The sequence below is a fragment of the Panthera onca genome, chromosome B2, assembly GCF_046562875.1.
Source record: "Panthera onca isolate mPanOnc1 chromosome B2, mPanOnc1 haplotype 2, whole genome shotgun sequence".
NCBI classification, from domain to species: domain Eukaryota; kingdom Metazoa; phylum Chordata; class Mammalia; order Carnivora; family Felidae; genus Panthera; species Panthera onca.
In genome coordinates, this window is record NC_138343.1 from 95,408,371 (window position 1) to 95,420,781 (window position 12,411).

A 12,411-nucleotide genomic window follows, 5' to 3' on the forward strand; every position below is an offset into this window, starting at 1 on the left:
TTTGGAATCAATTGAAAATATCTAATCATTAAAATTCAGGTATATATGATTACGACTTTATAGTCCTTGAATGTGAGTTTCGTGAACTCTTACCGCATTCACATTTATAAGGAACTCCAGCTTAGAGAGGAAAGTGATCTGCCAGACCACACAGCTGATAAGACATAAAGATCAGGTCCTTCTCAGACCAACAGATCTTCAGTCCAATACTTATTCTACTACATGCAACTGATAAAAACAAAGCAATGCAATTACAATCCAACTGCCTCTATCATACAAGTCTCCAAAGAGTTAAAACCATTGCATTTATCTTTTACATCACCTAACAAACAAAAGTATTTTCTTTTTTTTAAATATTTTTTTAATGTTTATTTTTGAGAGAGAGACAGACAGAGCATGAGCTAGGAAGGGGCAGAGAGAGGGAGACACAGTCTGAAGCAGACTTCAGGCTCTGAGCTATCAGTACAGAGCCCGACACGGGACTCAAACCCACAGACCACGAGATCATGACCTGAGGCGAAGTCAGACGCCTAACTGACTGAGCCACCCAGGCACCCCCAAACAAAAGTATTTCCAAAATGTTATGACTTGTTTTAAAAATCACCTTTCAGCATTCATTATTTCCTCTTAAAAACCAGTTTTAGGTTAAAATGGCTCACTACCAAATAATGGATTACTCTAAAAAATTACTTAGCTCAAAAGGATTAACCACATTTCAGAAACAATGCATATTTTCAACAGATTTGGCAGTCAAAACTTAGATTTATTTGAAGGACTATGGAATTTACTTAATGCTATCTTTTCTTTTTTAGTGTATTCAAAAAACCAATGCTGAAAACTAAGTCATATGTTAAAAATATATTTTGGAGATTTCTTCAAATCTCTAGCTTATAAGAAAAATAGCTTGACATTTAATAGAAAATAGCCTGCACATGTAGTGACAACAGCCTCCTATATAATAAAAATGTTACTTTCTTTTCTTTTTTGTGGTCATTAACGTGGTTTCACAGGGAGGTTAAATACTCTTATATCTAAAATGAAAACCCATAAAAAACACTGAAAGGCACAGTATGTCTTAAATGAGTTTTCTTGGTTTCAAAAGTTTTTCTTATTTCTCTTTCACACAGATCTGAAAAATTAAAATTAGCATTTGAAAGTATTCAAAAACTGTTTAAATCGTTGTTTAGTTGTTAGGATCTACAGGTGCAGTTCTGAATGAAATAAACTTACCATCTGCTATGTCTCAATTCTGACCAATTTACAATTATACAAATCAAAAGGTGAAATATCTTTGTTTTCACAAATTAATAGGACCTTCTTTTGGACGGAAAAGTTCTTAAACATAAAATCCATTTCCATAAATAAATTCAAACAAAATACTTCCTCCATTTTACACTAGTATTAAACTATTTATAAAAGGCTGTTGATATTATTTCCTTACAGTATTAAAAAGGAATAAATAGTCATTCAGTCAATATTAACTCTGTCTGCTCCATGCCTAAGACTGGACTAGATGGCAGGGATTACAAAATGTATAATACACTCCAACCAGGAGAAATTTATATTCTAGCAGAATTACATAAATCATAACTATATGAGAGCATGATAAAATAGGAGAGCAAAAATGCATATGGACAGACAAGAAGCCCTGACAACATGAAAACATGGGTAGTTCTGCCTCCATGTGGCTATAAGCTTCATGCAGACAGGGTCCATGTTTGTTTTATCACTGCTGGATGGTCACTAACTCCTAGTAGTGTCAGGAACATGTTAGATCTTCTTTAAATATCTGTTGGCTAAAAAAATAAAGAAGGCTTCACATAGCAGGTGATGAGAGAAATAAGCACGAAAGCACAAGTAGGAATTAGACAAAAGAGAAGGAAAGGGCATTCTAGGCAGAAGGAACTACTAAACCCATCTTTCATCAATTTACTTTAATGTAGCATTCATTCAAAAGGCTTTACATTCAGCCTTTAATCCCCAGATAGATTTCCTACAAACAGCCTTTACTTAGCTAAAAATTTCCTAAATGAATAGTTGAGATTTTAAAAAGTAGAATAAATAAACTACCAAGGTCTCCAGTACCCACAGGATACCACACGAACAATTTTGAGTGTAAGTTCAATCATTACCAGTACAAGCAAGACAGACCAAACACAATTGCTACAAAAAATAATTTAGAACTAAAAATAAAAATGGAAGAAAGTACATTTTAACCACATACCATTTCCAGTCAGATTTAATGAAATTCAATTTGAAAAGTAATTTAATAAAATTTAACTTAATAAAGCTAACTTTAAAACAGTCATATGTCCAAGAAAGAATATGAGCTAAGACAAAAATAGGAAAAGAGGTATTTTACGCCAAAAAATAGCAATGAAGGCAGTTATTAGACTAAGTCTGATACATTAAGTTATACAAAACTCTGAATGTGACATTCTGAGTCATGCTTTAGGTCAATGATAAATACGAGCTGTTGGTTTAGTCAACCTTCTGTGAGCTGGCAAATGCTTTCTAAAGCGGGCAGAGCGAGTAAATATTTTAGGCTGTGGGCCACATGGTCTCTGTCACAACTATTAACTCAGCCATTGTAGCATGAAAGCTGTCACAGACAATACACAAATAACGGGTGTGGCAGGGTTCTAATAAGTCTTTATTATAAAGACTGTTTTTATAAAAACTGGTGGCTGACCCATGACCATAGTCTGCCAACCCCCTGTTCTAGGGTCTCAAAGTGACTTCTCAGTAATTCTTTTCAAGACAGCTTTACTTCCTTTCACACACTTTCCCATAAACTGTGTAAGTGTTTCTTTAAACCCTCTAAAGACACCTATAAGAGAACATAGCAGATATGCTCATGTTTTACATATAAAGAAACTGAAGCTCAAAGGGATTGAATGAGTTGCCCTACGGAGCTGCTAGGAGAGTTGAAACTAAACAACTCCTAACCAGCCCCTCACACTCAAGCCTCCAATGCCCCAAGTGAAACATTTTAATCATCTTTAGAATCCGCTGCTGAATCCTTGAGCTCTCTCTACAGCAGGCTCACCCAGTTTCACAAAAGATTTCAAGAACACCTACTTGAATGCCCATTTAAATTATTTACTTCAATTCTGAAGCCAAATTATTCTCAGATCCCTGCTCTCTTGACAAGATTCCAGGCTTCTTCTACTTAGGTTATCTTCTTATTCACAAGTCTCCTACAATTTCATCTTCAAATAGCCAGCAAGAAAAAGGAAGAAATATATCTTAAGGGATTGTAAACTCTCTTAAATATTTAATAGGAATTTGTATACTCAGTAAGATAAAGGAGGGGAAAGGCTGCCTTTGCAAAACTTACAATCTAATTAAGAAATACCAAACATACAAATATAAAACTAAGGAGCAACTCATTGTAACTCAAATCTAAGAAATTAAGAGAAATGACAAAATTTAATTTACAATACACACTGTCATCAAGTATGTACCTTTTGCACTACTGAAGTCTCAGATAATGCCCTGTTTGTATAATGAAAGTTCAATAAATACTACATGACAACAAACACCTCTTTGCCATGGTAATAGTATAGTCTCAAAGATAAAAATGGATCACAGTTTTTAAAAATTACTAAAATTATGTTTTCAAGGGTGGAGTTGGGGGAGAAAGTGGGTCTTCTATTTTATTCTCATTATTGCCATTAAATTCCAGCTTATTTTGGACTAATTTCCTATCTAAAAACAACTATATGGACAAATACAGGCAAGCCTTGCTTTGCATAGTAGTGCAGGACTGGAAAAGTCACCATGAAACCGTGCAAAGTGATCTTAATAATCAATGGTGTGGTCTTTAAAAATTGTCAAAACATTAAAAACTCTCTTTCTTAGTTATAAATGCGTAAGAAAATGAAGTAAACAAAATTAATTTATTTAGTATACTGGAATTTAAAACATGAGAAACGCTGAGAATTCCAGCATCTTATTTATTATTCTGTAAAAAACTAAAGCACAGTTTGAATAGTGCTTGCTTTCTTGACACAGAGCTTACAAGCGAGCATCTTTCCTAAACCTTGGCAAACTGTCACATGCCTTTCTGGGTCCGGATCAACTTCATCATTTGCATTTCATCATTTGCACTTCCAATGTCATGAAACATTACAGGAACGTGAGCGTTCCTGTAATGCTAAGTTTTTTGCCAGCATCATTTTGCCAGGGATAAATTCACCCTTTTTGTCACAATCACTTTCCCCATTTACGCGGAAACGTTCACCTTCGCCAAGTTCCTGTGGCTGCATATCTAGCATCTCAAAAGATGGTAGTGTCAACACGCTCACAGCCCGCTGTTTCTTTTACGGTTCCATTATTCCTGTAAAATCCCACGGCCAACATTACCACTTTTTGTGGATTTGCTGCACTTTCACCTTTCTTGGCCAATTCCCTCTTTCAATTATCCACTTTTACAAAATGTTATATGGGCTTATCACTGGAGACAAGGAGGGAACACAACTACATGCTTTGCTGTCTGTGGGTAAACTAAGTAACAGGTGAGTAACGATGATTCACTGACAGACACTGAAGGAAGTGATGTGACTGGTCTCTGATCATGATGCATCTATGCTGGTAAATGATTCATGGACTAAAGAGCTAGCAATAAAGTTTGTACTTTATGTAATTTCAGTAACTTTATGAAAGTAAGTGAAATTTGAACCAGATTGTTAAGGACCTAGTACTATTTAACTAAAGCATATGAACTACTGGACCCATGCAAAACAATGGCTGCCTGTAAATAAGACAACTGGGGGGCAATCAATGCAGGCAAGATTAAGAAGATGGGAGAATACAGAGGTGAGCTGCAGATTCCTCTCAGCTTTTTCCTTGAGTGTATTTTCTAAATCCCAGCCAGGGGAGAGAGAATGCAAGCACGAAGCGAGTCATACTGCTCTGAGAAAGCAAGGGCTGGAGTTTATGCCCTAGCAGGGGGAGGCACTTTGGTATGCACACAGGGTGTCCAGTTGCAATTCCAGGAAGATGACTAGCAACGAGGGCACTTTCTCCAGAAGCTAAACACAAGAGGTTTGTAATACGAGCTGGTGTTATGGGCAAAGCAACCATCCCACTACTAGCGAATCCACGAAGAGAAGGATGTTGGAAGAATACGATGTTACGGACGGGTAAAGGCAGCTACTTTTGTAGCTAAATTTTGTGTGTAGAGGCTGGAATTTAAACTTGTACCACCAATCCTAAAACGTACCAGCTACTCACAGGGTTACAGTTATTTCATACTTTAAAAAGTGGTATTCTGAAATTAAACGGTGTTATATTTACCATTTTGTAATCCCATCCAGAGCTGCTTATGATCTTTTTTCTGCATTTCATTGATTACTTGACTTTTATGCTTTAATGCATCAGCTTCTTTCACACAAGACATAAAATGAGCTTCAATTGCATCCTTAGATGGACAGTGCAGAAGGTCCTTTTCTGGAAAACTCTATCGAAGGAAAAAAATACACATATAAAACAGGTACACATATTACAAAATTAGCTTCGTAAAGAAATGTATCTCCCTCAACTATCCAATATTTTTAGCAAACCATCTGTTAACTTCCCAATAATGAGATTTCAGTACAATTCCAAATACTCTTTAAATTAAGTTAAAAATATTTAGCTAGCTGGTGTATTTTGTACTTTTTCTAATAATTCTTATGTAACATTATGTTTAAAACAACATAAAAGAAGGCTCTGACTTTGGAAAACAGTTTGGTCATTTTTTAGAAAAGGTAAACATACACCTTCCATCTGATCCAGTCATTCTACAACTAGGCAATTACCTAAGAGAAACAAAAACATTTTTCCATACAAAGACTTGCATGTGAATATTCACAGTTGTCTCATTTCTAACAGCCAAAATCCAGGAAACATCCTAAATGTCAACAGGTAAATGAACACATAAATTGTAGTATAAACTTATCAAAGTGTACATTTTTAATATGTACAGTTTGCTGCATGTCAATTAGACCTTAATGAAGCGGTTAAAATGCAGCTTTTAAGGTCAACACCAAAATTTATATCCTACATGTCACTGAATCTTTTAGGCAGGTGAGGTAAAGATCACTAGACAGATAAGCAGTTATGTGAATTAGATGACTACAGTTCTTTTCACTGAAAAAAGAAAGAGAATAAGAGCCAACACTAATTGAACACTTACTATGTGACAAACATTGTACAAGACTTTTCATATGGACTATGTAATTTAATCTTCATAACCACCCTTACAGTAAAAACTGTTATTGCTACTTCACAGATTAAAAAATTTTTAATTAACTAATTAATTAAAAAGACCAGGGAGTAGAGAGAGTCGCACAGCTTGCAAGTGGTCAAGCGAGGAGTAGTCTGACTCAAGAGTCCCAGTTTTTAACCACTATGCAATACCACTTCCTCCATAAGACCTGAATACTTAAGGTAATGATTATATTCAAAGATTATTTTACCAAAAGTCGTTGATAAGTCCTTTGGTAAAAACTGAGACAAGTAATAATGGCAGAAAAAAAGCACTTAGCGATAGCCTACTCGGATACTATTAACAGCAACATTCAACTACCCCAATCATGGAAAGCTCCTGAATGACAAGGAAATTTACAATACATGCCCTCCTACCAAAAGAAAAGGCACCTTACTACCCACTGATATCTCCTAAAATATTTTTTTTTTAATGCAAATAGTCATTCATACCTCCTGTTCTAATAAGAATTGGACTGCACGGATCTGCTGAGTAAAAAGGTCAGGCATTATTTAACTCCCCACTGGTCACAGCTGCCTGGAGAAGAGACCAGCTGAGACAATCAAATTGTCTCTCTAGGTACAAAGGGATTTTTAGATTCATGGTGCTATTGAACCAGAGATCCATGAAGAACAAAGACAGGGATTTTCAGACACAGGCACACAAAGGCAAAGATGATGAGAAAATATAAAATTCTGTAAAAATGAAAAGGCAAAAGGAGAATAGGAGAGAGAGAAAGGCAACACTACAAGATGGGAGAGGGTATGGATGGCAGAGGGAGGGTCCCTGCCTTAATCAGCTTTACAATCCACTGTATTTGTTCTGCTTAGGCTAGATTGAAGGGAGTTGTCCTGGTTTCCTGACCAGGATAAACAATAAATGTACATCATATCAATGCTATGATATTCAAATGGATTAACATTGTAATAATTATTTCTATTTATGAAAACTTTAACTTTGTTATATTTGGTCTCTAAATTTAGAATGGCTTTTTCAGATACTGTACAGTTCTCTGTGCCACTAACTGTCCATTTTGGTGATGTATGAGTGGCAGCAAATAAGAAAGTTCATACTCCAAATAAGAAAGTTCATACTCCAAAGTAAATATTACTTTCATGTAGCTTGAATTTATGACCTATTTAAGCTTACACACTGTTAGAATTTCTTAAAATTGTGTACAATCTGATTATGAAAAAAGGAGTTAGGATCTCTCAAAAACAATGGTTTGAGAAATCAAAGGGAAAAATCCCCCATTTTCTAGTGTTGCTTCAGCATAGGCGGCTAATCCCCTCAACGGCTCCTGCAATCAGAAAAGATACTGAAGCTTTGCTTTTCCCAGATTTCTATTGTTCTGCATGTTTCTAAACTTAACCAATTTGCAGACACCCATAAATGATAGCTGACAGTCATAAATGACTAGTCTTTATTGTAAATGAGGGGTCTATCAAGACTGTAGGTTTTTATATATGTACGCTTCGAGAGAATATTCTATATCTCTAGGAGGAAAGTGAACTATTTAATAAAATGAACTCAAAGAAAACATGAAAGCAGTAACAGAAAGAGGAAATATCTACACAGGCAGTCACAGCAACTGAATCAATCATTGCAATGAATAAAGTGACAGATGTTTCAGTCAAAGCCCCCTCAGCTCCTGCTCATGAGATGTTCTTCCTTCCATGATTAGGTTGTGGTGGGGTGGGAAATCTTTTTTTAAAAGCTTCACAATAAAATTCCAGACAGATTCTTGATTCATTACATTTCTAATATCTTCTTACATACATTAGCAGTTGTGTATAAGTGCATTATCTTCTCAGTCCAAACAAATTCTTGCAAATACAGGTAGAGTCTGACACCATGTTTACTTGCTTTCATTAATCTTTCAAGTCAAAATGGCTGATAAACTTATCTAATTTCACTTAAAAAAAATTTTTTAATGTTCATTTATTTTTGAAAGAGACAAAGACAGACAGACAGAGACAGAGAGCAAGTGGAGGAGGGACAGAGAGAGAGGGAGACACAGAATCTGAAGCAGGCTCCAGGCTCTGAGCCGTCAGCACAGAGCCCAACACTGGACTCGAACCCACAAACCGTGAGATTATGACCTGAGCTGAAGTCGGATGCTTAACCAACTGAGCCACCCAGGCATCCCAGTCTAATCTGGAAAATACCACTTACTTAGATATTATCGTCAGTGTCCTTTAATTAAAATATGAATCCAATTTAGATGGTCTAAAATAGATACATAAACATTAGATAACCAAACAACACTAAACTGAAACTACTCACAAGTGAAAAAAAAAAAGGCTTTTCAACTTATTAATATTTCTTTTTTTTAATATATGAAATTTATTGTCAAATTGGTTCAACTTATTAATATTTCAAGCTTGACACCAAAAGCTAAGGCAACAAAAGCAAAAACAAACAAGTATGACTAGAACAAACTAAAAAGCTTGTGCACAGCAAAAACCATCAACAAAATGAAAAGGCAATCTATGGAAGAGGAGAAAATAACTGCAAATCATATATCTAGTAAAGGAATAATATCCAAAATATATTTTAAAAAATCATACAACTCATCAACAAAAAAAAACCATCCAATTAAAAAATAGACATTTTTCCAAAGAAGACCTACATACGACAAACAGACACAGATGCTCAACATCACTCATCATCAGAGAAATGCAAATCAAAACCACAGTGATATCACCGCACTCCTAATAGAATGGCTATTAACAAAAAGACAAGAAATAACAAATGTTGATGAGGATGTTGAGAAAAAGAACCCTTTTGTATTGACAGCAGGAATATAAATTGGTGCAGACACTATGGAAAATACTATGTGGAGGTTTCTCCAAAACTTAAAAACGAAATCACTATCTCAGAAAGATATCTGCACTCCCATGTTCACTGCAGCATTATTTATGGTAGCCAGGACATAGAAACAACATAACTGTCCTTGGACAGATGAATGGATAAAGAAGATGTGGTATGTGTATATGTATATATACACATACATATACACACATAATAGAATACCATTCAGCCATTAAAAAGAACAAGGTCTCTGCATCTGTAACATGGATGGACCTTGAGGCATTATCTAAGTGAAGTAAATCAGAAAGAGAAACACACATACCATAATGATCTCACTTATATGTGGAATCTAAAAGGGGCGGGGGGCGGTGAAGCTCACAGATACAGAGCATAAACTAGTAATTGCCAGAGGCAGTGGTTGAGGATTACACAAAAAGAGTGAAGGGGATCAAAAGATAAAAACTTCCAGTTATGAAATAAGTAATAATTACATGGGGGTGTAATGTACAGCTCGATAACTACAGTCACTAATAGTGTATTGTAGGGGTGCCTGTGTGGCTCAGTCGGTTAAGCGCCTGACTTTGGCTCAGGTCATGATCTCACAGTTTGTGAGTTCAAGCCCCGCTTCAAGCCTCACTTCGGGCTCTGCTCTGACAGTGTGGAGCCTGCGTGGGATTCACGCTCTCTCCCTCTCTCTCTCCGCCCCTCATGGGATTCTCTTTCTCTGCCTCTCATGGGATTCTGTCTCTCTCTCCCTCTCTGCCCCTTGCTCACTCTCACCCTCTCTTTCTCAAAACAAATACTGTATTGTATATTTGAAAGCTGCTGAGAGTAAATTTTAAAAATTCTCATCACAAGAAAAAATTTGTAACTACGTATGGTGACAGATGTTAACTAGTGATCTTCTTGCAACTTATACAAATACTGAATCATGTTGCACACTCAAGAGTAATATAATACTATATGTCAATTATACCTCAATTTTTAAAAAATACTGTAAGCTCTATTAAGACAAGAGAGGAAAACAAAAAGTCTCCATGTGATCCAAAAGAATCAAACACCCCCTTAAAAATGCAGCAGTTGCTAATAGAGTGTTACAGACTCAATGTTTGTGTCCCCCTAATATTCTCATGCTGAAGCCCTAATCCTCAATGTGGCTGTATTTGGAGACGGGCCCCTAAGGAATCAATTAAGGTTAAATGAAATCATATGGGTGGGACCCTGATCCAACAGGACTAGTGTCCTTATAAGAAAGACAGCACAGAGCTCACTCACTCTCCACACACAAGGAGGAAAGGCCATATAAAGACACAGAGAGAAAGCAACCATCTGCACACCAGGAAAACAGCCCTCACCAGAAACTGAATCCTGCTGGACTTTGATCTTGGATTTTCCAGCCTCCTGAACCATGTGTGAGAAAATAAATTTCTCTTTTTAAGCCATTCAGTCTGTGGTATTTTGTTATGGCAAAATAACATACATAGCAATGTTGTTTTATTTGACTGTTGAGTCACCTCTAATAGCACGCTCCGCGTTCTTACAGGGAAAATATAAGGCCAGAGTTTAAAAGACTTCCTTTTATAAAATCTTCAAATTTCCTTCTAAGATCACTTTGGTGTGTGTGCATGTGGGGATCGAAAGGGAGGGGATTTTTCAAATATATCTTTTAAAATATAGTTTTCAGGATGACAGAAGAATATGCCATGAAAGTTAATGGAATCAATGTTAAAATCAGCACTAAAATTGGTTAAACTTTCTTGATTTTCTTAAACCTTTTTAAAGACCTTATTTTTAAGTAATCTCTATACCCAACATGGGGCTTGAACTCACAACCCCAAGATCAGGAGTTGCACACTCTACCAAATGAGACAGCCAGGCACCCCAATTTTCTTAAAGCTTCTAATTTTACCAGATCCAATCTGCAAACTTACCTTCAACCAATCATCTCCTTCCCTCCTGGTACAATCTAAGGAGTATCTACCATCGTATTTGCTATATCCCATCTTTTTGAATCTTTGAAACTCAATGCAATTAATTATTCCCCTCTTCCTATAAATCATTTTTAACGATTTTCTCTCTAATCACTGTTTCCCATTATTTGTTCCTAAAAATAAAACATGCACCCAAAGCAAAATTAAAAAAAAAAAAAAAAGAAAACAGATGAACATAAGGGAAGGGAAGCAAAAATAGTATAAAAACAGGGAGGGGGACAAAACAGACTCTTAAATATAGAGAACAAACAGAGGGTTACTGGAGGGGTTGTGGGAGGAGGGATGGGCTCAATGGGTAGGAATCATTAAGGAATCTACTCCTGAAATCATTGTTACACTATATGCTAACTTATTTACATGTAAATTAAAAAATAAAATTAAAATAATAAAATAAAACTTAAAAAAAAAAAAACAACCCAACTTCCCTCTGGTTACAGTCCTCTTTCTTCTTCCCTTCAGAGCCAACCTTTAAGGTGACCAAGCTGGCAGTCAGCTCTTATTACCCATGTAATCTGTCTGCTACCCTCACCACTCTTGCAAACTGCTCTCTTGAAGGTCAGCAATGGTACCTTTCAGCCCTTGTTTTAAGCTCTCACCAAACATCTAGCATCTTTGAATATACTCCTTGAAGCAGTCATCCTCAAGTCTGTGATACCACACTTCTCATTTTTCTCTGATCTTCTCTCATTCTCATTTGCAAAAAGCCTATTCCAGCGCCATTCCTTAAATGCCGGTATTCTTCAAGTTTCTAGCCTAGGACCTCATTGCTTTTTTCATTCCATACTCACCCTCATAAGCTTTCCTACTTCCACATCATTTATGGACTAATAAGTCTTGATATCTGTCCCAGCCAAGATCCTTCTCATGACAAGGATGCATATGCTCATTAATCTAGTAGATATATCAGTAGGCATATGAGACTTCAGCAAATCCAAAAGAAATGTCCTCTTGACTCCTCCTCCCCACCTCCCACATTCAGTCAAGTTCTACTGAGTCCACATCCCAAACAGATCTGAATCCATTCACTTTCAACATCCCCAGAGCCGCTTTCCTAGTACAAACTGTCAATTTTCTGATATTTCTGAGAAGCCTTGAAGCTGGGTCTCATGCCCGAAGTCCTAAGCCCTTTAATTCGATTTTCACATTGGGAGTCACGGTGCTTTTCCTAAAATACAAATCAGATCTTCTCACACTCAGCTGCTCTGCTCTACTTTCAGGAAAAAAATCAAACTTCTCCCAAAGCCTTCGAGGTTCTGAAAGACTTACATCTCTGCTAACCTCTTCATCATAATCTCTTGCTCCCACTTCACATACTCCATTCTCTTTCCCTTCTCCCACACACATACTCTCTGC

The 12,411-nt window shown here is 36.4% G+C and overlaps 1 protein-coding gene across 2 annotated transcripts in view; it reads right to left on the reverse strand.

Moving 5' to 3' along the window:
* Nucleotides 1-12,411, reverse strand: part of ATG5 (autophagy related 5) — a 130,058-nt gene that overhangs the window by 72,964 nt on the left and 44,683 nt on the right. For both annotated transcript variants that reach the window (XM_060616291.3, XM_060616292.2), the window contains one exon: nt 5,302-5,464. In XM_060616291.3, coding sequence (XP_060472274.1) covers nt 5,302-5,464 — 163 coding nt within the window. The remainder of the gene's footprint in view (nt 1-5,301; nt 5,465-12,411) is intronic.